General features: G+C 35.7%; 1 protein-coding gene and 1 long non-coding RNA gene across 10 annotated transcripts in view; one reads left to right on the top strand and one right to left on the bottom strand.

Moving 5' to 3' along the window:
- LOC107850801 (MADS-box transcription factor 27) overlaps window positions 1–26,631 on the top strand; it is a 91,287-nt gene that overhangs the window by 36,906 nt on the left and 27,750 nt on the right. For 5 of the 6 annotated variants that reach the window (XM_016695563.2, XM_016695566.2, XM_047400965.1 and 2 more), the window contains one exon: window positions 9,214–9,292. In XM_016695563.2, the coding sequence (XP_016551049.2) occupies window positions 9,214–9,292 (79 nt within the window). Of the gene's footprint in view, window positions 1–9,213; window positions 9,293–22,386; window positions 22,744–26,631 lie in introns of those variants that run through there. The other variant, XM_047400966.1, reaches the window with a different exon arrangement.
- Window positions 18,994–25,462, bottom strand: LOC107850802. 4 transcript variants are annotated; one of them, XR_007048311.1, is made up of 5 exons: window positions 24,831–25,462; window positions 24,272–24,328; window positions 23,861–24,134; window positions 21,594–22,380; window positions 18,994–19,429 (listed from the first exon to the last, which is right to left on the bottom strand). It is a non-coding gene; the product is annotated as an uncharacterized LOC107850802 (long non-coding RNA). The 4 variants fall into 4 exon arrangements; XR_001668762.2 differs by having other exon boundaries at window positions 20,716–22,380; XR_001668761.2 differs by lacking the exon at window positions 21,594–22,380.

Below are 26,631 nucleotides of genomic sequence, written 5' to 3' on the forward strand. Positions count from 1 at the left end.
CTCCCACACCTTATCTTCTGCTTGGTATGTTGCTCTTTAATTTTCTCTGTATACTTTGGGGATAAGTCTGCTTCCTTCGAGATATCATCTATATTGACATTCAAATACCCATTATCCATTCTACTGCCTGTGTTTATGGACAAGGTAGAACTTTAATATTATCCACCTCAGGTAGCTCCTTCTTCCACCTTGCTGATTTGTTCATTGGTTTCACTTAACTAACTAAGTTCTACAATCTGTTTCTCTTGCTTCTCCTCCGCCCACGCCCTTTTGTTGGTTTATCTCCTTAGTACCTTTCTTTTGCTATTTCTGTCCCCTTTCTATTTCTTTATCCTTCATCCTACTAATTGCATCACAGTTTTTGTTTGCCATCTCTTTTTCTTTACCAAATACTTGGTTGACCCAATTTTTAGTCTGCTGCTTTTCTTGAGGTTCTGACTGTTCTTTTATTTCCCCTAGTTCTCTTCTTCTTTGAGGGCATCAAAGGGGTTTTCATCCTCAAATTTAATTTCTCTTTCAGTATGTCCATATCCATCCTTTTTATGTCTGTTATGCCTAGTCATCTATTCATGTTAATTGTTCGCCTTTTTCCTTCCATGAATTCTTTGATTATGAGTTTAATTTCTCCCATAATTATTTTTTGTTGTCCCTTCTTCCTTATTTTCTTTATTCTTCTCTGCCTGCTTTTCTTCAAACAATTTCGGGTGAATTATCCAACAACTTTCCTCATCATGCCTGTGTAAGCTATATTCTTTACAATACTTTGGCATGTAGTCATATTGTATCTGAACCCACTATGATTTAGTAGGTGTTTGTCCATGAAATTTTTTACGTTTTTGAAAAAATTATTTCACTTTGGTGAAAAAAGTAAAAAATGGTGTGTTTGGCCATAAGAATTAGTTTACTTTAGTAAAAAATATTTTTGAGAAAGTGAAAATAAGTTTTACTTGTTTTCATTTTTTCACTCCTATTTCAACTCCAATTTATATTCATGGCTAAACACAACTTCAACTCCATTTTGTAAACACAAATCCAACTCCAACTCCAACTCCAACTCCAAAAAATTCTTATTTTTATGGCCAAACGGGGCCTTAATCTCCCCCATCTCACCTTCCTCCTAATTAATTCTCACCCTTTGTGGTAGTTTATCCACCAACTCTACTTCAAACTTAACTTTTGCACTGCTTGATCTAGTTTGATTCTTACTTTCCATGTCCACTATTAATGATTTCCCTACAACAAATGCAATAGAGAAGATTGCCTTTTTAGCAAAGAAATTAGGTGGAAGATCAACTAATGATATCCACACTACTCCAATTATTGTTTCAACATTCGGTTCAAACCATGGATCCCACTTAAGCATCCCCATCTACCAATACCTACCCCTTAATTTGATATAAAAGGTTGTAATTGATAGCATCTGCACATAATCCCTTAAATTAGTTCACCTTATCAATATATGCCTAATGTCCAAGACTCCTATCATGCAATCATGTTGGATACCACATTGTTTAGGAATATTTTTCCTTAATGTATTAACATCAGGTTTACCACATGAGAATTTACCAAAATTCGCATACTATAGGTGTAACACCTCGAAACCTGGTTTCAGAACGTCACACGGTACTCAAGACTACGAGTAATCCCAAGCTAACCCTATAAGCCTGCTACTAAACCTATCTCTCATATTAAAGTAATTTAATCAGATAGAAATACTAAAATACGAAATTATATCAAAACTGTCTGAGATCAACTAAATATACTATCTGAATAACTGATCCTGAAAGTCTGAAAATAATAGCTAATAGTCCGACAAGCCTAAAACTAGAGAGTCATTGGGATAGACCCCTAAATGACTCAGACTAAACTGAAAGCAACTAATCAAATACTATGAAAGCTGGAAATATGGATAAATGGGCCCTCAAACCATGAGGACTCACCAACTGTCGGGATGTGGATAGAGATGCCCGAATCACTCACGCTGCTGAAATCGAGCACATGAACCTACATTATTAAATAATGTAGTATATAGATGTATATATGTATCATTACTTTGAAGATGTACCGAGCATGTAGAGGTGAATGCATAAGTGGAAGTAATATCTCAATGTTACCAAAATTCATAGAATATGCATGCTGTATGCAATAACTCACATGACTGGAATAACTGAAAGCTGAAAATCATAGATTACGAACAATAAAACATACTATATAAAATTGGTGAGCCATCACATTTCAAGTCTAAAAACTGAACTGTTATTTGTCATTCTTTTCTGTTAGACTATAGGAAGTTCTAGTAAAAGCCTTTCTATTAGGGACTTTACTGTAAAGAAAATGCTTTAAAAAAACTATTCTGAAGATCTTTACTGTTAGGGAGGTTCTTCTAACCGACATAAATCATGTAAGCTATCATGGAGTCCAATGTCTTATTTCCCTAAGGAGAAAATCTCACGTTGGGGAGAAGTGTCATACTCTTGCCAGGGAGTATAACCCGAGCTAAGTGATCACATCTGTAACTGTCATCTATATAGAAATGGGAATACTAAATCTGTACCTACATTGGCTCGTAGTTCTAGAAAAGTAGGATGCGCTAAACCCACATTTTTCGTTTGGTGCTAAATACTACTCCCTTTAATTTGTATGCTCATTATGTAGGAAATCCACTTTTAAAAGTCATGATGTTTCATACTGAAAGCTAACTGTGCATCTGTTCATTCAAAACTGAATTTAAGCTGTAAAGTGGATTCCATGTCTTAACTAAAGATCAAAAGATCAAATCTTTAGTCAAAGCTATCTATAAACATATCATGGGATGCTTAAAAGCATAGTCATTCTTGAAATAGCAATAATCAACTATGGCACGATAACCCATGCTTCAAATTCATGTCAAAACATCATAATGTTCATGCTTGATAATGTAAATATTCATAATTCAACTCAAAATTAGGAAAATATAGTCATACACACGAATTTACGAAAGTAAACATGCCATTCAACATCAAAATCACTTAAAATATCAAAATCTTCAAATAGCAGTAAATGGGTATGAACCCTGAATTGAAATTCATGTAAAATCATATAAATTTATAATTAAAAACTAGTTTTGAGCACAAGGATGAAAGATTTACCCTTGTTCAAAACTCCACATAACTTAATTGATGAACTAGATAAAGAAGCTTGGGTTTGAGATCCTATTTGTGCTCTTGAAGGTTGATTCTTGGAATTCTTGAATTGGGAACCTTGAATTTTGAACTATTTTGGGAAAAGAATGGTGGAAATTTGGGGATTCTTGAAGTTGAATGTTGAAGCCTAGGATTTTAATTGAGAGAGATTTGATGAACAGTGAGAATATTTTGCTCAATATTATAATTAATCTTCTGTTTATACGATTTGGGGGCTTTATGAAAGACAAAATTGTCCTTAGGATTTAAAATCCCGCAACTAGAATGCCGATTAAGGCCCCATCGCGATGCGGTGAGTGGGTCATTGCGATACTCACCGCGACGCGGTGAATGGGTCATTGCGATACTTACCGCGACGCGGTGGAATCGCGGTGACTTACTGGATTGTGACTGTTGTCGATTCGGGCTTCATCGTGATGCGACAGCATGCTCATCGCGATACTCACCGCAATGCAGTGCAATCGCGATGAGCTACTAGAAACTGACAAACGTCGATTTGGCCTACACCGCAATGCGGTGGCCTCCTCACCGCGATACTCACTGCGACGCGGTCTAATCGTGGTGAGCTACTGTTTTGCCAATTGAATGCGATCTAATCTTCATCCGAAAATTCCAAAACTTATTCGAGACATGCTATTTTCACCCCTGAATATAATTTAACTCAAAAATCATTGTCTTGGAGCCCGAAAGGTCAATTTAAAAATCTTCGAAGTTTAAAGAGAGTCAAAATGACTAAAATCCTTAATTCTTAGCTTTATTTTTAGGTTCTAAGTGCTTCAAGTACGTACTAACGGCTGGACTGAGCTAGAAATATTCGGAGTATTACAGTAAATTTTCCTTCAATGTTTTATACGTAATATTTAATTCTCCATGCAATATGACTACTGGTTTCGGTGGCACCCTGGGTGTTGTTATAGTTTGTGGTTTTGGTTTAAGTATGCTGACATATTGAATTTGATCAGAGTTGGATATATGAGTTGGTACTATTGAATTAATTTTTTTTAAGTGTATGTATGTGTGTGGGGGAGGGGGGTATTTTCGTTCATGTTCGCCGTCAATGCAGATGTTTATCTAGATTTTTTTTTTTAGAGAAATTCTAGAGGAGTCCTGATACCATTTAGTGCTCTGATACTATATAGTATAATATATTGAACTTTTTTCATGCGTATACAAGATATTTATACAACTAAATAAGTGACTGTGACTCTACTACCAAAGAAAAAACATCAAAACAATAATGAAAAATATCCTAGAAATAAACTCAAATTATAACTATACACAAGAGAGATCAATCTCTTAGTTTCATCTTTTTCACATGTGTTGAACATGAATTTCAACTTTAATGCTTTACATATGGTTGTTGCTATCTGACTTCACAATGCATTGCCATTAAATTTTTCTAAATATCATTCCTAGAGGTGTCAAAATAAACCTAAATTGAGTTGACCCGCCCAACCCGTCCAATAGTTGATGGGTTGGGTTCAAGATAATTTATTATTGGGTAAAATCCCAACCAATTTTTAAATTGGGTTCAAATGAGCCCAACTTAATCTCAACTTCAACCCGTTTAATAGAAAAATAATTTTCTTCAAATTACTCTCCCCACTCTTAAAATGACCCACTTCACCTCACCCCACCTCACTCCAATCCCACTAAACACCCAGCTTACTCCACCCCCACTCCCACTCCATTAAATATATTATTTTTATTTCTTAAAAGCTTTTTATAGTTTATTTTTCCCCCCACCCCACTTCATCCCTATCCCCCTCCCTACCTTGAAACCCCTACCCCCCAAAACTGATTCTTTTGATTTTTTTTGAAAATAATTAAAAAAAATTTCTTGTCTCATGATCAAAATCCTAACCCCCCCTCCTCATCGCATTCCCTATCACTCTCTAAAAAGATATTTAAGAAATATTTTTTAAAAATAAATAAATAATTTTTTATAAAAAAAAAAATTACCCCAACCCCCAACCCCCAACTCCCCCTACCCCTGCACCCCCCAATACGACAATACCCCATCCCCAAAAATATAATTTTTAAAAAAGTTAAAAAAATTTTATAGTTAGAATTTTTTTTTTCTTACCTCAACCCCCACCCCACCCCATACTGCTATCAATTCTTTTAAAAAAATATTTATTTATTTTTAAAAAATACTTTTTTAAAAAAAAAATCTTACCCCACCCTCATCACCCCCTAACCCCCACCCTACCCCTATGGCATACCCCTTCTTGAAAAAGTTATTTTTTAAAAAATAATTTCTTTTTTTAAAAAAGAATTCTTATCTCAACCCCATCCTAACCGCCGATCCCCTACCCCACACCCTTCCCAAAAAAAAAAAATTTAGTTTTAAAAAAATTAAACCTTTTAAAAAAATTCTTACACCACACCCACTCCCACCCCCACTCGCTACACACCCACCCAACTTTTCATCCCCATTCAAATTTATTTTCTTGAATTGGGTTTTCAAGGAGTAAATATTTATATGTTAATATTTTTAGACTAAGCGAGTCAAATTGAGTGGGTCAAGATCCAACCTAATTTTTACCCATTTCAACCCAGCCCTTTTCAATCCAAAATGAATTTGGGCAGGTCATGAGCCAATTCGATATCCAATTCAACCCGTTTAATATTTTCAATCTCAATCCAATCCGTCCATTTGACACCTCTAAATTCATTCCACACGGTTTAAGGAACTCTTTGCAGTTCAATTCTACTTTGCAGGTTATATAATAACTTTGCTTTCCATCTTACCATTTCGTACTCCCTCAATTTTAATTTATTTGTCTTTTAATTTTTGACTTGACACGAAGTTTAAAAATAAAGAAAACTTTTAAATCTTATGGTCTTAAATTAAAGATATGTCAAATTTATCAAAATATTCTTTAATCTTATGATCTTTCACATATCAAGTAAAAAGTTAAACTTAAAACGTTGTTAAAAAGAGAGATAATTCTTTTTTAAAATTAATTAAATAAAAAGTAGGCAAACAAGTTGAAATAGAGGGAATATTCCAATTGTCTTTTATATTTTGAAAATAAGCTAGAGTTTGGCAATAGAGCTTGGGAAGAGTTTTTAAAAATTTATCTTCAAATATCTTTTTGATCATAAAATTTAATTAAAAATTGAAAATTTGATCCTCAAAGTTATTCAAAAAATTTTAATATTTTTTCAAAATAAAATACATCTTCAAACACATCATAAAGTTTAAAAATCATAATTTCAAGTACTCAAAAATTTAAATTTCTACAAAATTTATCACCAAAGGAGAATTGATCATCTTTTCATGTCTTTCTATAGGATTTTCATGATAAAGGGTGATATGAAAGCAGAATCACAATATGATATATGAGGGTTTCTCATATCATGCCAATCAGATAAGAATTACAATATCCTTACATGTCTGTTAAGCTAATTTGTGTAAAGACTCTAAACCCTATTTGTTTGCATTTAATGGAGGTCTGAATCTGAATAGTTCAGATTTCAACCCATTAAGCGTATTTTTTTTTTTAAAAGACTCTTAAAACACCTTAAAACCTTTGAATCAGCCAGACATGGAAAAGAGTCTGAATGACATTCAGACTCTTTTTAAATACAATTTATTTCCTCACAAATCTCAAACTTTATTATTTTTTCTAAATACGTTGTTCTTCCACCCTGTCTTCATGTTGCTCTCTCTCTTCCTCTTCCTCTTCCTCTTCACATTATTTTCCTTCCTTTTTAGGTATGATTCACCAAAACTATTTATAAATATTTTTATTATCAATTTAAGCATCCACTATTTGCTGCTCAATATCCATGCATGCTCTACTCCAGAAGATATAATTGGATCTTCAATTAAAATCATGTTTAATCTTCTTAATTCATCATGTATAAAATAAAGGTGGAAAAGATCGGCATGTAGTTTGTTTTGCTTCACTTTAGTTCTTGAAGAATGCGCATAGATGTATATTGTTGTTTTGCTCATCGCGTAGGATAGAACATGTAAATGAATGAATTAACAAACACTAGAATTCGTTTAAGATTAAAAGTGGAACACTTTAATTTGTTCTTTTACTACTTTGTACAGTCCTATTAGTATATCCTTTGGTGCCGTTATAATATGTATTATTATTTTAGCTTCTCAGTCTTCTGAACCGAGGGTCTATCGAAAATATCCTACTTGTAGAGTTTCATACTACTCCGTCAAGAGACATTGATTGAATTGATAATTTCGGGATGAAACTGGAAGTGGTTATATGATATAATATTTTTCAGATAATATAATATTTTATTATTTTTTTAATTTTAAATTGCATATTTATTACAAATAAATAAATTACGTATATTCAGATATAAAAAAACAAATAATCTTAATCATTCAGTATTCAGATCTAAAAATAACATCTTAATCATTCAGACATCCATTTAGATTCATACGTATTAATCTTAAAAAAAAATAAAAAATGAACCCTAAATTAACATTGTAAAGGTTACACATAAACATTTAGTTATTGAAAGGTTTACTATGTTTTTAGACAATTCTATAAGACAAAAATATGTGTCTTTGTTAGAACATGTGAAATAAAATAGTATTAAAATTTTAATGAGTTCAAGATAAGCATCTGTGAGTTTGAAGTAAAAAAAATCTCCATCACCAACAATGACATATTCAGTGTAATTTCTTAAATGGAATCTAGAAAGAGTAGAGGGTACGAGACCTTATCCCTACCTTAGAAGGTAGAGAGATTATTTTTGATAGACTCACAGCTCAAAAAAAAAAGTGAAGAAGTCATAACAAAACACTATAATTCCATCGATAGTATAAGTGAAAATGTTATATTTATCGATTTTTATGTTTCGAGTTTGCACTTGGGCTTTACTAGTGATTTTGTTAACTATATAACCAGGAATATTTTTACGGGCAAACAATATAAATTCCGACAGTTTGGAGTTTAGTAATAAAAAATTCTGACATTTTACATAATTATTGAAAATCTCAATTTCGAGCTTGTTGTGATACATAATTAGCTCCCAGTATATCCAACGAAGATACATTTTTTCCTTTGTAGAGATACATAAATAACTCCCGATACATTTTTTATTTTATTTTGGGTCTGTCGAAATACATAATACATCCAACGAAGATACATTTTTTTCTTTGTAAAGATACATAATTAGCTTCCGATACATTTTTTTCGATTTTGAATCTGTCGACATACATAATTAGCTTCCGATACATCCAACGAAGATACATAATTAGTTGAAATTTTTGTAATTAGTTTGTAAGGGAGGGAATTTGTGTAAATATGATTAGTTAAGGTGTATGTTTATGTTACGTTTCCTATATTTACATGCTAATTTACAGATCATACATTCTGTGTCAACAAATAAGTAAATTTAGACACCAAGAGTTGTATGTTGTTCCTTATTTTAACACCACATTTATGATTTGTTCATGTCCAATGATGACACTAGATCACACACTTGCTCAGCAGTCTGTTTCCCGTTGGTCAAAGTTTGCCGTCAAGAAAAGTTTAAGGATGGGAATGAACATAGGTTATCTGCAAATAAGCATTTCTAGAAGTACTTGTATATCCAAATTATTCAACCATAACCTTAAAATATCTCATTAGTATAAATTAGATCGGAATTCTCCACCATATAGAAAAAAAGGGCAGTATCGTGCACCAAAACTTCCACTGTATGCAGGTTTGGGTAAGGGTCGAACCATAAGGATTCATTGTACGTAATCTTACCTTGCATTTGTATAAGAGGCTATTTCCACGCCTTGAACACATGACCTCTTGGTCACATGGCAATAATATTACTAGGTACTCCAAGGCTCCTTTTCACATAACGAGAAGATTTATAAGGAGGCTCATGAACTATTCTACTAAATGTTGCTACATTTTGCATTTGACTTGTATGATGATAGCGAAATCGAAAAACTGCTAGTGTAACAACTTTATGATACTTCGCTGTCAATGTAAATGACTACCTTTCAACCAGTACATCAGAAAAATCTGAAACAGTTTTTCTATTTTGACAGCATGAAATCAGTGATTGAAAGATACAACAAAGCAAAGGAGGACACTCATAAATTGGAAGATCCAAATTCTGAGGTCAAGGTAAGTTTTGCTAGCTAATTTGCAGTCACCTAGTCAAAGGACAAAATGCATAATAGTTTCTTGGATACTTTACTTTCTCCAACGACCTGTTTATAATTTATGAAATACCAAAAGGAACTTCCTTCCATGTTAAAATCCTTAGGGCTCGTTTAGTACGAGGGACAAGGAATAGCTAATCCCCGGATTAATTTTAGGATGAGTTCATCCCATGTTTGGTTTGGATAAACTCGCGGAATAACTTATCCCGAAATTAGTTGTTCCCTGATTGTAGGTTATTTTTATCCCAACCTGAGGGTGGGATAACTAATCCCGTTACAACTTGTTCCCCAACTAAACGAGCCTTAGGTTCTCTTCTCCTCCGAGTTTGTATCATAGCTAAGATACAATCTCAAAAGGAAGAAGTTGGATGAACTCAAAAGCAAAGCCAGAATCATAATTCGATCTGCTAGGGGAAACTACAGACAAGACTGCAATGCTGAAGAATAGGACCTTGCAATTGTTAATTTGCTCCAAAACCCCACATATGTACTTCCCAAAAGAACAAAACACTAGTCGTTGGACTTGCAAAGAAAGAAGATAGGACTTTACAGCACGTTATACTGGTAGCAAGCTACATTTTGACAACGTAAAAGAATCAGGACTCTTTACGGCACACTCTTTCCTACATCTGCAGTCTTTTTCTTGTTTGTTTTGTGCGCTAAAACAAACATCTAATTGGTGTCTTACAATATAAACATTTTCTTTGTTTAGTGTCGACATGTATACCTACATCCAGATTTATTTTGGAGTTTATAGCATCTAAGTTTAAGATGCCCGGAACTGTTAGTAACAAGGAGAGGCAAAAGGGTAGGTTGCAAAGTCAGGAGGACAGGAAGTTCTAGAATCTATAGACAGTAATAGTAAAGGCTGCCAACAGACCAGTAGCTTGATAAGATAATTCTTGAGGACAATCTATACTTGCAAAATTAATCAAAATGAATTGATTCCATGAGCTTGGATCCCAATTCCACTGAAATTGGAAGCCAGCAGTTACACGTAATTCCAATTCTACTTCTCTCAGTTGTACCTGTGAACTGGAATGGATCGATTCCATGAATTTGGATCCAAGGATCGTTGGATTATGGTTCTAATATATGATCACAAGAAAATCCACATGCATGAAAGGATATGTCAACTGTCGATTCCACAAACGAAGTGGGCAGAGAGGATGGAGATTCTCGTTAGCTGATACCTGTTCTCAGTGGTGGAGCCAAAACTAATACTAAAGGGGTTCAGAAACTGAAAAAGTGAACATATGTACGAGCTGAAGGGGGTTCAACCTCTACTATATAGATACAAAAAAAATTATTTTAATCATGTTTAAATAGTATAATTTTTCACCGAAGGGGGTTCGGATGAACCTCCTACAGCCTGTTCTACCATCCCCATTCAAACCCCCAATTATGAAGAAAATGAGGAATCATCTAAAGTTGGAACCTATGATGAAGTCCATTAAAGGAAAAGGACCAATACAACTATAAACGGTTTAGCTTTGTCGCCATAAGACACGGATTTAGAAGCGAGAACATGCATATCTTCGACTAATGGAAGTACAACAAGAGAAGGTAAAGGATGGTACAAGGATAAGAATAACTGAGACAAAAAGAACATTATAGATGAGATGCAGCAATGCAAAAATGTACTCACAGTTGATAGCCACAGAGATGTTGCCAAGAAGGAAGATTTCTCAATAACAAGAAGAAAGCATCCCAAACAAAGCCTCTGGAAAATAGTTGTCTTAATGGCTCACCAGGGAAGAAAATTTATAGTTTTACTTCAGTAACTCCAGTATATCTCGTTATGGGACCTGAGACAACATCCAAAAAGCACATATAGAGAAAGACTTGTGACATCTATGAACTGTTAAGTGAAAAGAGTTGTCAAGACATTCCCCTTGAAAAGCTCTTAACTGTTTGGTAACAAGATAATTTCATCTTTAGCGTGAATAACTATTGGCCTTATCATATACGTATACACTATGTAGGGCTCAGAGAGGGTGTAGAACATTAATGCTAGCATAGGGCAGGAAGTTTGATGAAGTATGAACTAACGCAGGTTTAGCAATTGGGACAAGAACTCAGGGAAACTTGATGTCCTCCCACAAAAGAGATACACACTTAAAACCTTAAGGAGTGACTGCATTTAGCACTATCATTTTGGAAGAAATGGAAATACCATTTCATGACCTACACCCAACAAAAATGTAGCATGTAGGAAACGGCAGTCATATATTTATGAGTCTGTTCTTTCAGACTTGTCTCTTGTCTTCATACTGCAAATCCTGGCAATGACTATACACAAATGCCAAGATAAAGAAGGTCAATGTCTATGTTGCTTGGACTCTCCAAAAATGTTACTGTATCCCTGTCAGATCCTCCAAAAATGCATTACATTGAAGGATCCAATACGCAACTGTCATAGTTTTGAAGAGTCTGAGCTACATAGGTTAATGGCATGTTTGAAGGGCCAGAAGACTGCCCAAGAACCTTAAAGAGCTTTTTAAGTCATTCTGGTGCTTAGTGCTTCTCTCCACTGGGCATTAAGAAGTATGCGATAATATTTCGCAACAGTTATCCCTGATTATGACTGTTAGGGTCACTCCATTTCCTTAACAGTGGAACTAAATCTCATTAAACTATCAGAAACCCTCTAATCATATCCCAGCTAATCAGTTCTGAATGTGGCGCTATTGATGTTGCAAGTCGAATCCTGTGGAGAAACAATTATCTTCTGAAGAGAAGATAGTAAAACCGCGGGTGCTAAACTTTATACCAAGATTACAACAAATATGGAGCTGTTACAAACTCGGTCACTCTTCTTTCATTATTATAATGACATTCTGGGATAGCACTGACTGAAGGTCATTGATTCAAACAACAGTATCCGGCTCTACAAGACTACAATCAATCTTAGCCTAGTCATATCATCTTTCTGCTATTTCGAGATAAATCATCTAATCCTTCTTTGCAATTGCTGCAGGGAAACACAAGTCAGAAGGTCTGTGTTCTTGAGATTATGAGAAGAAGCAAAGGAATAAAAAAATTCCACTAAAAAATAGTTCGTTCTGCTTTACAGATTAGTATTCAATGATGCAGGTCACAACATAGGTGAAGAATATGCGATTAAAGGGAAAAAAGTAGAAAGTTTGGACCTTCATACTTTCAGAAGTTGCACAACCCTGATACTACTGCCAAGCTGAAGTGAGGTACCAGTCCCTTAAATAATTATACATAGATCTCGGCATAGCAGGAAAGCCGTGGAAAGTGTGAAATTTCTGCCATGTGACCAGGAGATCATGGGTTCAAGCCGTTCAAGTAGCCTTTGACAAAAATGCAAGGTAAGACTGATACAATAGACCCTTGTGGTCCGGCCCTTCCCCAGATCCCGCGGATAGTGGGAGCTTTAGTGCACTGCCCGCTACACTTTTTTTGGATCTTAGCAGAAGATATAGGGCGTGTTGGTATGAAGGAAAATGTGTTCTTCAAAAATCAGTGCTTTCCTTGCTTATTTTTTGGTGTTTCATAACTAAGCAAAACAATATTGTCCCAAAAGCATCTATAGATACCACTATGGGGGTGGGGGATCGAGGGTAACAGGGGATTGGGTGCATTGAGGGATGGGAAGGAAAGAGTGAGCTTGGAATGCCACTTATGCAACTTGTTTGCCTACTCCCACTAGGGAAATCATTTTCCTAATTTTAAGGGGTCGTTTAGTAGCTGGTTAAGAGAAGAGTTATGCATGTATTAACTTAAGTAATACCATATTTGGTAGTTGATTAGGAGGAAAGTTATTCATATATAAAATTAATAGGGTGTGTCGTTTGCGATTTAGAAGCCCACATAACTAATGCATATAAAAGTTACAAAGGAATATATGTATTATCACATGCAAGATAGAAGGTGGAATAAGTAAAACATAATGGAGCATGTACTGTTGATTGATAACTGAGATATGGAAGATCAGTTTAGTGATTTAGTTTTTATTTAGGAGAAGATCACAATTCTTTATTAGTTGATTCTTTACTTATTTGTTTTGTGTTCTCTTGTATATACACACACATATCAATGAAATCAACACAACTTCATCTTCATTCTCTACATTTATATGGTATCAAAGCCAAAATACTCTTAACAGAGTGCAAGATCCATTTTTTTTTCTTCTTCTTCTCTTTGCAGCGATGACCTCTTCTGCCCCCGTCATTAACGCCGACCCAGCCCCTGTCCTCAAACACTTGATTCAATTCAATCCATCATCCCAGCTGCCCATTAAACTTACTGGCAGCACTAATTTCACCATATGGAAAGCCCAGATTGCCATGTTGCTTCATGGTCATGACCTCTATGGTCATCTTGACGGCACTATGCTGTCCCCCGCTCAAACAATCACAACTAACGGCCTTGAGACAGCCAACCCTGCGTACAAGTATTGGTTTCGTCAGGATAAATTGATCCAAAATGCTCTCATGGCCTCTTAGATGCCACAATCGCACCCACGGTAGCTTCTACTGTCAACTCCAAAGCTGCGTGGGATCAACTTCACACTTCCTTTGCAAAAAAATCGCAAACCCGTGTCTTCAGCCTTCGTTACCATCTCAATCGAGTCAGTAAGGATAACAAATCCATTGCTGAATATATGCGAGAAATTCACTCTCTCTGATGAACTCGCCACAGCAGGTTCACCCGTCAATAATGAAGAACTACTGGTGAAAATACTGAGTGGACTCTAGTCAGAATTTCGCGAGATCTCCGCAGCCATACGGGCAAGGGACTCTCCTATTAGCTATGAAGAAATTTTTGACAAGCTTCTTGATCATGAACTTTTCCTCGTACATGAGGAACTCAAGAAAACTTCTACCGAAATCACAGCAGCTGTTGCTTAACGAGTGCCAAATCCTCTATCAACTCCATAAGCCCCACGCAACAATAGACACCCATTCAACAACAATAACTGGCGTCCCTAATATAGGCAGCCTAATCAAAGCACTCATTCTCAGTATCCAACGGATAATTACCAGTGGCGCAATCCAATGTATAATTCTCAGTGGCGTAACTTCCCACACCATTCATCACAAGTACGTTGTCAACTTTGTGACAAATTTGGGCATACAACAAATGTTTGCCGCTCTTGGTCCCATAACTACTTTGAAGCAAAAGCAAATTTTGTTGCGCACACAATACCAAGTGACCCCTGGATTCTTGATTCAGGTGCATCTCACCACATCACCTCGAATACCAACTCACTCCACAATGTTCAAGAATGCAAAGGTCTGGATGCAGTGACAATGGGCAATGGTAATGTGATTTCGATTACTCAAACTGGTAATACTCACTTAGCTGCATCAAATACTACCTTCAAACTCTCTAGTATTTTGTGTGCTCTAGCTATCAAACGCAAACTCATTTCAGTTCATCAGTTTTGCAAAGAAAATCTAACTTCCATAGAATTTTTTCCTTTTACTTTTTTTTGTGAAGGATCTGACTACGGGAGCACCTCTTCTGCGCGGCCCGAATAAAGCAGGTCTCTATGAATGGCCGTCCCTAACTCGACCAAATATCAACATTGCCATTGCTAGACCTTCCTTACATCTATGGCATCGAAGATAGGGCCACCCTCACTCTCGAGTTTTGCTTTCCATTTTAAACAGTTCCCGTCTTTCATATTCTTCAAAAGACAAGTTTACTTATTGTAATTCTTGTTGCTGCAATAAAGCTCATAGATTTCCCTTTTACTCAAACGGTTTGTCCAACAAATATTCATTAGAAATAATTTACAGTGATTTATGGGTTCTATCCCCTATTCTCTGTATTGATAAAAAATGCTACTATTGTCTATTTGTTGATTAGTACACCAAATACATTTGGTTGTACACAATGAAAAACAAACATGAAGTGCAAAAACACTTTCAAAGCTTACATCCTGGGCTTGAAAAATATTTTGGTCACAAAATCCTCACACTTTACACTGATGGAGGCGGAGAATATAAAGTCATGGAACCATACCTTAATTCTAATGGCATAAAACACCTTTTCTCTCCCCCCCCATAGTCCTCAAAGGGTTGCCTTGGCTGAAAGACGTCATCGACACCTTATTGAGACTATCAAAACGTTGCTTCATCAAGCAAGTTTGCCCTCCAATTTTTGGACATTTGCCTGCCATCATGCTACATTTCTCATTAATCACCTGCCCATCGCCACTCTTGATAACAAGTCCCCATTTGAAGTTCTTTCCAACAAAACACCTGCTTATGACTCTCTTCGTACATTTGGATGTTTATGCTACCCATGGTTACGACCATACACCCAAAATAAATTAGAACCATATTGCAAACCTTGTGTTTATCTCGGTTTCTTCGTCACTCATCATTGCCATCAGTGTTTTGACCACACCAGCTCTAAACTTTTTCTCTTACGGGATGTAAAATTTTTAGAAGAAATTTTCCCATTTGATAATATTTTTTCAAACTTGAAACAAAACTTTTCATATTTAAATTGGAAAAACACTTTACAACATCAAAATCCAGATGTGGAAATTAGTTCCACCACTATTAATCCAGATCTCACCTTGCTTCCTCCCATTATTCCGTTCAAGCCAGGTGCACGCCACGATACCTGCTCAGTTCGCACCGCACAGGGTAATAACCCAGAGTCAGATCATTTCACCACTCCGGAATCAGGTAATCCTTAAACTACTTCCCTCTCCCATATTATTGATACCCAACCATCCCACTTCATATTTCAAAGCCAACCCCTACACTCTCTGTGCATCCTCGCTCTCTACATCGCCGACCACCAGTTACTCATGTTTATCAGCGTCGCCCAAAGCCATCACGATCCCTCCATACTAACAGAAGTGCGAGAAGTTGCTCTATTGACTCACCTCCACCCACTAAACCCATAGTTCAAGTTCCATAAATAGAGCAAAATCGTGTAGTAAGAAGGTCTCAAAATAACACTGCCAAGCGACGAAAAATTGTTGAGTACAATGCCCAAATAACCCAATTTGTACCCATTTTACCTGTAACCCACAAATAAGCACAAAAAATATCATATTGGAGATATGCTATGCAGGTTGAGTTTGATGCACTAATAAAAAACCAGACCTGGGAGTTGGTTCCACCGGACCACACCATAAATGTTGTTCCCTGTAAATGGTTGTTTCGAATCAAAACTAAGCTTGATGGCTCCATTGATCGGTACGAAGCACATTTGGTTGCAAAAGGGTTCACCCAAATGCCTGGGGTTGATTTTCATAAAACATACAGTCCAGTGGTTAAACCAACCACAATTCGAACCGTCCTCACCGTCGCTGTACAAAAAAGTTGGCCCTTACATCAAATAGATGTCAACAATGCTTTTCTTCAAGGGAAGATTTAGGAAGATGTCTATATGACCCAACCACCTGGGTATGAAAGTTCAGCACATCCTGACTATGTCATCTCAAAAAGGCTATCTATGGACTGCGACAAACTCCTAAAGCCTAGTATGATGCACTCACCGATTCTCTGATCAGAATGGGATTCCGTATGTCTGAATCTGATAATTCTTTGTTTGTTCTGCATAACTTGGGAGTAACTATGTATATACTAATATATGTGGATGACATCATACTCACGGGCAACAACGAAACAATCCTTCAAGAAGTCATTTCTTCTCTTTCCAAAAGATTTTCTCTTAAGTATCTTGCCTTACTACACTATTTCTTGGGCATTGAGGTACACAAGGATGCCAACGGTTTGTTTCTTAGCCAATCTAAGTATATTCAAGAGGTGTTGTATGACACTCAGATGCAGGACTACAAAGACGTTCAGTCCCCAATGAGTACATCTGAGGCACTATTGGTAGATGACGGAGACCCTAAAACTGATGGCAAAGAGTATAGGAGTGTACTTGATAAACTTCAGTACCTTTCCTTTACCAGACCGGATATCACATATTCGGTAAACAAGCTTACTCAGTTCATTCGAATTCTTCAGAGTTGGATTTCCTGCAATAGAAAGATCGGGAACATGAAAAACAAAGAAAGAATAAAAGATATATAGAAAATTTTATAACTGAAAAAGCCCACCGGGGCTTATGCAATTGAATCAAAAATGCACATTTAAGATAAGTTTCCCTGCATGCGGCTCATCCCCAGGGGTAGCAAAGCTCTTTGTATCATTGGCATTGGGCAGGTGAACCTGGCTGCACAATAACTACTCCTCCATGGTTTATTGGAAGGCCATTAAACGTATCCTTCGGTACCTCAAAGAAACATCCCAGAATGGTATTCATATTTCTCCACATCAGTCCACTGATCTTTATGCCTATGCTAACGCTGATTGGGCGGGTGATATTAATGATCGCCGCTCAATCTCAGGCTACATTGTTTTTCTAGGTACGACTCCTATTCCTTGGTGTTCTCGCAAGCAACCTACCGTCTCCCGATCCTCTACTCAGGATGAGTATAGGGCAGTTGCCTCTGCCTTGTCTGAAACAAACTAGATCACTCACTTGCTCAGGGATCTTCATGTGCCACTCTCTGTTGCATCTACAGTACTTTGTGATAACCTTGGGGTCACATAAATTGCTGAAAACCCAGTACATCATACAAAAATAAAGCACCTCAAGGTCGATCTTTACTTTGTTCGCAATCAAGTTCGTAATGGCCTAGTCTGAGTATCACACATCCACTCCACTGATCAAGTTGCAGATCCACTCACCAAACCATTGTCTAAGCTAGCCTTCCAGCGTGTGCTACTCAAGTTAGGTGTTGTCTCGTCACACATAACTTGAGGGGGCAATAATGGAGCAGGTACTGTTGATTGATAACTGAGATATGGAAGATTAGTTTAGTGATTTAGTTTCTATTTAGGAGAAGATCACAATTCTTTATTAGTTGATTCTTTCCTTATTTGTTTTGTGTTCTCTTGTATATACACACACACATATCAATGAAATCAACACAACTTCATCTTCATTCTCTACATTTATAAAACATGAATAACTAATTAATACATGAATAACCAAATCCTGCATAACTAATACTTGCATAAAATAATACATAGATTTCCTCATAACTAATCCATGTATTACTAATATCTGCATAATTCTAACCAGCTACTAAACAACCCTAAGTAACTTATTTTCATAGAGCAAATATTTTACAAAACATTTTGGCCAACCAAACATGGGAAAATAGGAAAATATTCTCCTCTATACCAATCATACCCATAAATTCTTCCTGTATTCATTGGCTGAGTGTCATAATAGTTATGGAAAACTGGAAATGGTTAGTCTGTATTTTCTGGTAAAGATTGATCAGGGAAGAAGCTCTTTACCCCTCTTAATCAGGTGTTTTTTAACCCAAATATTTCTGCTCAGTGCTAACATGATTTATCACATAGCTGAGATTTATGCTCAGTGTTTGCCAACATCATGGCATCTACTGCTCGTGTCTTAACATACGCTTTTGATTAGATATCTGTTTTCTGGGGGTCTATTGCAAAAAGCCTCTCTAGTTCTTCCGAGGTAGTGGTATGGACTGCGTACACATACCCTCCCCAGACCCCACTTTGTGGGAATACACTGGGTATGTTGTTGTTGTGTATGCTTAGTTCAGAAATTCAAGTATGGGATCTTGTTGGAACAAGGGCATAAGTTCCAAGTCGTCCTAATTTCCTGTACTTCAAGAAAAGCAGAAAGGTTTACTATATTAAAGGAATCCAAATGATTCAGCTTATGCAAACACCATGGGTACAAGGACGCGGATAGGTCTTCTGCAATATAAAAACAATGTGCTACAAATTATTATTGATATGCAGGAAATTAAGCCCCTGCCGACATTACCTTCAAGAAATATAATCTGTAGCTACATCTGAAATCAAGAGATACAATCCTCCAGAATTTTTTCCGTTGCAAGTCTAAACATAATTTGACTCAAGCGTCAAGTATTGTCAACTCAAAAGATGCCATAACTTCCGGAGATACAGCAGAAGGATATCCTAACTCTCTTGATACACACCTAGCTGCATGCCAATCATATATCTTATACATATACACCGATAAACCAAGGAATAGAAGTGCCAACATTCAGAGACAGGGGTAATGGCTTATTGATAACCTACAAAAGGAGGGACAAATTTTTAAAAGAATACATGAACGATACCCATACTACAACAGTAGTTAGTCATGGTAAAAGAATTTGAGCATCCAATACAAAACCTACAAAAGGAGGGACACATTTTTAAAAGAATACATGAACGATACCCTTACTACAACAGTAGTTAGTCATGGTAAAAGAATTTGAGCATCCAATACTAAACATCAAGACAATTAGTGTCTTATATGGAGACCTTACATATCATTTTGGATGCACTAGGCACATATAACTTGGAATTCACACATGGACTTTAATGTCACTAGCAAGAGAAAGGAACTTGTCAATGTTGGCTTCAATACTACATTAAAGAATTTAAGTATCAATGTCAAAATCTTAAACTAATATATGAGATACCCCTCAACCTTTATAAACACCTATGGATGCCCTTATATACTTGAATTCGGACATTCTATAAACTAAACACTCATTTACCAAACCAGTAGGTTTATATAAGAGGTCTTTGCTTTGTCATGCTGTCCCAGTGCAGTGAAATTTATAGTCATTCATTCCAAGCCACCAGGGGTTCTATCTTGCACCTCCGGATGTCGTTGCAATCTTAAGTTGTATTACACTAGGTGAATGAAAAACTAGATGAGGAACCAATAGTGTAATTATTGTACGATATAAATTACAATAACAAGATAAAATAAATAAAACTCAAACATGATTGTAAAAGGACTAAATACTTTAACAAAATCTGTCAAATTTGTGTTGAATGTTTCTCAATGTTGAGAGTCTTTCCATTAAATAGAAAGTATGCAAAGATTAAATCCCTAAAAATTCGTCTTTCCTATCCCTAAAGATCAGCTATTCTATCCCTCTAAATATCCCTCCTAATCTGCTATTCTATCTCTTTGATTACTACATCAGATCTATATAATTACACACATACAACAATATATAATTATATTAATATATACAATATTCACTATTAATTCATGATCTTTGAGTTGTCCATCATGCTAACATCCCGGGTCAAATCGATGTTGGTGGATCAAGAAGCATCAATTTGCCTACTAGAAACTGATGACATTGTCGTGCCATGGATTTTGAAAACACATTAGTTATTTGAAGATCACTGGACACGTGTGGAAGAGTAATGAGTCCTTTATCTATAGCTTCTCGTATATAATGACAATCTACATCGATGTGTTTTGTTATCTCATGATAACCTAATTAGTAGCAATCTGAATAACACTTGTATTGTCGGCATGTAGAGGAGTCGGAGTAGATTGAGGAAATCTAACCTCAGCAAGTAATCTATGAAGCCATACAACCTCGGCGCAAGCAGTAGATACAGATCGATATTCAGCCTCTATTAAAGATTTTGAGACATGATCGTGTTTCTTACTCTTCCAAGATATCAAGGAATCTCCAAGAAACATGCACCAACCAATAACTGAACGATGGGTATCGGGATATCCCGCCCAGGAAGAATCACTAAAAGAATTAAGACGAATAGGAGAACCACTAGGAAAGAATAATCCACGATTTGATGTTTCTAGTAGATATCGAATGATGCGACGTACAACCACCTAATGGAGATGACAGGGAGCTTGCGTAAATTGACTAACTTGTTGAACTACAAAAGAGACGTCAGGCTGAGTAATAGTAAGGTAATTTAAGGTCCCAACTAATTGCCAAAATATAGTTGGATCAGGAATAAGACCGCCTTCCTCACGATGATACTTTACATTCAATTCTAATGGAGTATCTACGGAGGAGGAACCTTGAAGACCAACCAAAGAAATCAGCTGAGCATATTTGTGTTGATTTAGAAGAACGCATGAAGAATCATTATGAGCTTCCAATCCCAAGAAATATGTAAGAGCACCAAGATCTTTCATATGAAAAGAATCCTTAAGCTGCTGCTGGATGCTAGTCATTAGTGAAGAATCAGTTCCTATGATAATAATGTCATCTACACATACCAAAATATACCAAAAGAAGAACACAACCTATAGATGTTTTTCGAAGAAACAAAGATGATTCATATTTGCTCTGCCCAAAAGAGAATTGTAGCAAAGTAGACCGAAATTTGTTAAACCAAGCTCTGGGGCTTGTTTTAATCCATATAAAGACCTTTTCAACTTGCATACATCTAATGTATGCGATGAGAACAAACCTGGTGGTGATTTCATATAAATATCTTCTTTGAGATCACCATGAAGAAAAACATTTTTGACATCCATTTGATGAAGAGGCCAGTTTTGTGAATCAGCAATAGCAATAATAGTTCGCACTGTTGGCTAAGATAAAGAAGCTCAATGGCTATGTTGCTTGGACTCTCCAAAATGTTTCTGTCTCCCTATCGGATCATCTAGCAATGAACTAACATTTGAAGTATCCAACACGCAATTGTCGAAAGTTTTGAAGAGTCTGAGCTACCTAGATTAATGGCATGTTTGAAGGATCAGAAGACAGCCCAAGAACCTTAAGAGCTTTTTAAGTCACTTTGGTGCTTAGCGCTTCGCTCCACAAGGAATTAAGTATGCGATAATATTTTCCAACAGTTATCTCAGATTATGACCATTAGGGTTACTCCATTTCCTTAACAGTGGAATTAAATCTCTTTATACTCTCAGAAACCCTCTAATCATATCCCAGCTAATCAGTTTTGAATGTGGCACTATTAGTGTTGCAAGTCGAAGCCTGTGGAGAAACAATTTCTGAAGCGAAGATAGTAAAACAGCAGATGCGATACTTTCCACCAAGATCACAACAAATATGGAGCTGTTACAAACTCGGCCACTCTTCTTGCATTATTATAATGACATTCTGGGATAGCACTAACTGAAGGTCTTTGATTCAAACAACAGTATCCAGCTCTACAAGACTACTATCAATCTTAGCCTAGTCATATCATCTTTCTGCTACTTCGAGATTAATCATCTAATCCTTCTTTGCAATTGCTGCAGGGAAACACAAGTCAGAAGGTCTGTGTTCTTGAAATTATGAGAAGAAGCAAAGGAATAAAAGAATTCCACTAAAAAATAGTTCGTTCTGCTTTACAGATCAGTATTCAATTATGCAGGTCTAAACATAGGAGAAGAATATGCAATTAGAGGGAAAAGAATAGAAAGTTTGGACCTTCACACTTTCAGAAGTTGCACAAACCTGATACGACTGCCAAGCTGAAGTGAGGTACCAGTCTCTTAAATAACTATACATAGATCTCAGCACTGCAGGAAAGCTGTGGAAAGTGTGAAATTGCTCCCATGTGACCAGGAGGTCATGGTTCAAGCCGTGGAAACAGCTTCTGACAAAAATGCAAGGTAAGATTGATACAATACACCCTTGTGGTTCGGTCCTTTCCCCGATCCCGCACATAGCGGGAGTTTTAAAGCACTGGGCTACCCTTTTTTTTGATCTTAGAATAAGATATAGGATGTGTTTGGTACGAAGGAAAATGTGTTCTTGAAAAATAAGTGTTTTCCTTGCTTATTTTTTGGTGTTTCATAAGTAAGCAAAACAATATTGTCCCAAAAGCATCTATAGCTAATCTAGGATACCACTATGGGGGTGGGGGATCGAGGGTAGCAGGGGATTGAGTGCATTGAGGGGTGGGAAGGAGAGAATGAGCTTGGAATGCCACTTATGCAACTTGTTTGCCTACTCCCACTAGGGAAATCATTTTCCTAATTTCAAGGGGTCGTTTAGTAGTTGGTTAAGGGAAGAGTTATGCATGAATTTACTTCTGCATAAGTAATACCACGTTTGATAGCTGATTAGGAGGTAAGTTATTCATATATATAATAAATAGGGTGTTTGATTTGCAATTTAGAAGCCCACATAACTAATACATGTATAAGTTATGAAGGAATCTATGTATTATCGTATGCAAGATAGAAGGTGGAATAAGTAACACATGAATAACTAAATCTTGCATAAAACAATACATATATTTTCTCATAACTAATCTATGTATTACTAATACTTGTATAACTCTAACCAACTACCAAACGACCCCTAAGTAACTTGTTTTCCTAGCGCAAACATTTAACAAAACATTTTGATCAACCAAACATGGAAAAATTGGAAAATGTTTTCCTCTGTATTAAACATACCCATAAACTCTTCCTGCCACCATCGTGGCATCTACTGCTCGTGCCTATGGAACATACGGTTTTAATTAGATATCTACGAAACATACTCATAAGTACAGAAATTCGAGCATGAGCATCTTGTTGGAACTAGGGCATAAGTTCCAAGTCGTCCTAATTTCCTGTACTTCAAGAAAAGCAGAAAGGTTTACTATATTAAAGGAATCTAAATGATTCAGCTTATGCAAACACCATGAGTAAAAAGACCCGGTTAGGTCTCTGCAATATAAAAACAATGTGCTACAAATTATTTCTGATATGAGGAAAATTAAGCCCCTGCCGACATTACCTTCAAGAAATATAATCTGTAGCTACATCTGAAATCAAGAGATACAATCCTCCAGAATTTTTTCCGTCGTAAGTCAAAACGTCGTTTGACTCAAACGTCAAGTATTGTCAACTCAGAAGATGCAATAACTTCCGGCGATGCAGCTGAAGGATATCCTAGCTGTCATGATACACACTTAGATGCATGTCAACCATATATCTTATACTTAAACACCGATAAACCAATGAATAGAAGTGCCAACATTCAGAGACCGGGGTAATGGCTTATTGATAACCTACAAAAGGAGGGACAAATTTTTAAAAGAACACATGGACTATACCCATACTACAACAGTAGTTAGTCATAATAAAAGAACTTGAGCAAATACAAAACATCAAAACAATTAGTGGAGTAAATTGAGACCTTACATACCATTTTGGATGCATTAGGCACATATAACTTGGAAGTCACACATGGACTTCAATGTCACTAGCAAGAGAATGAACTTGTCAATGTTGACTTAAATACTAAATCAATGAATTTAAGTATCAAACTCAAAATCGTAAACTAATATATGAAATACCCCCAACCTTTCTAAACACCTCTGGATGCCCTTATATACTTGAATTCGGACATTCAATAAACTGAACATTCATTTACCAAGGACACAATACATAAACATGCGCTTTAACTTAGCCTTTAATTACATGTATGACCTCCAATCCAATTTTGGGTGTACACAAGTAGACACTTAAACTTGTATAAAGTTGAACAAGTAGACGCACGTCCTATGTGGCGTCCCACGTGACCAAGTTTTGTCCTAGGCGTCCTACAAGTATTAAGTGTGTCTACTTGTTCAACTTTATACAAATTTAAGTGTCTACTTATGCATATCCAAAATTGAAAATCATACATGTGATTTGAGGCCCACTTAACATGTTTATGTACTATGCCTTTACCAAACCAATAGGTTTATATAAGAGGCCTTTACCTTGTCATGCTGTCCAAGTGCAGTGAAATTTATGGTCATCCATTCCAAGCCACCAGGGGTTCTATCTTGCACCTCCAGATGTGGTTGCAATCTTAAGTTGTATTACACGAGGTGAAAAAAGGACTAAATGAAGAACCAATAGTGTAAATTATAGTACAAAATAAATTACAATAACAAGATAAAATAAATATAACTCAAACAGGATTGTAAAAGTATCAAATACTTGAACAAAAACAAAAAGGTATTTTGCTTTTGGAGATAAAACACTATTACTCCCAAATTATACCTAAAGTTGCGACGATACATATTTTTTAGGCCAAGTAAGAACAAAAGGTATAAGGAATTGATCGCCTTGCTTTGATACCACGTAAAAAATGAATCATAGATCTAACTCGATCTCAAAATCTAGCTCCTGAGGGGAGGATTGTATAAGTTCATATAAGCAAATCAAGTACCAATCCCTTTTTCAACGTGGGATCTTAACATTTCCCCACATCTGCATTTTGTTAACTGAAGTGTAAACAATATAATATGAAGGTCAATTATTTGTGAACAAAGAATTTGGATAACCTGACTCTGTACCATATTAAAAATTTTGAAGGAAGTTTGAAAGAGAATTAAATAAGGAAACATTTTTTTGTTCTTATATGAATAATTGAATTTCTTGATGAATTTAATAAAGGGGAAAGGATAAAAATGTCCACTCACTAAAACTAATTCCAACTAAATAGCCACTACAATTTAATTCCCTCTAATCAGCCAATAAACTAATTTCATTTTATAGCCACTAATTATTTTACATGCTAGTTACTTCACGTTTTTTCCCATTTTTTTTCTTAAAAAACGCTAGTTCATTTTATTTTTTTAATCTTGCTATTTTTTTTTATGTTTCATTTTTTTTTTAATTTGATGTTTCATTCTATTATAAAAAAAATCGCCGCTCTTTTGTGTTTTTTCACTATTTTTATACTTTTTTTTTGCAATTTTTTTTTTAAATCTATTCCTCTTTTGAGATTAACATAACTACAATTGTTGTATTGGAACATGCATTATGTATATTTATGGACGGATGACATTGACTATCAACAAAGTTATGTGAAATTACTATAAGAAACTTTATTTGATCAAAACAAATACATAGGATTTTGAGGAGCAGATAATGCAACTCGAACACAAAATGGAAAACCTAACTCCAACTTTTTTCAATAGTTCAACTGCAATTTCCTAAATCCAAAAATCAAGCCCCAACATTATTGCAAGTTTATAAATAAAACAAGTCAAACATCAAAAAGAAAATAGATATACACATTCTATACAATTCTTAACTACTATTATTATTTAGATACATATTTTATGTGACTCTATATAGTTTCTACATGCATCTAAAAATGTATCAATCTAGTATAAGAGAGTATCAATTGAGTATATGAACAATGCAAGTGTATCAATGTAGTATAAAAGTGTATTAATGTGGTATAAAAGAGTATCAATTGAGTATAGGGACTGCATGTACTTGCATAGAATTTCCTTCCTCTTTTATAAAAAGTGTATCAATATAATATAAAAGTGTATCAATATGATATACAAGTGTATCAACAAAGTGTAGAGACTGCATGTGCCCAATTGGGCCAAATGGCTAAAAAAGGAAATTAAATTTAGCTGATAGGTTACATTTGTCCACCTTTTCAAATTGTGTTCATTTTTTTAAAAAATATCACCCCATGTCCTTTTTCCTTTAATAAATGATTCAATTATGAAAATTGAATGTATATTGAACAATGCTCTATTTACACAAGTAAAG

This window comes from Capsicum annuum, chromosome 12, assembly GCF_002878395.1.
Source record: "Capsicum annuum cultivar UCD-10X-F1 chromosome 12, UCD10Xv1.1, whole genome shotgun sequence".
NCBI classification, from domain to species: Eukaryota; Viridiplantae; Streptophyta; class Magnoliopsida; order Solanales; family Solanaceae; genus Capsicum; species Capsicum annuum.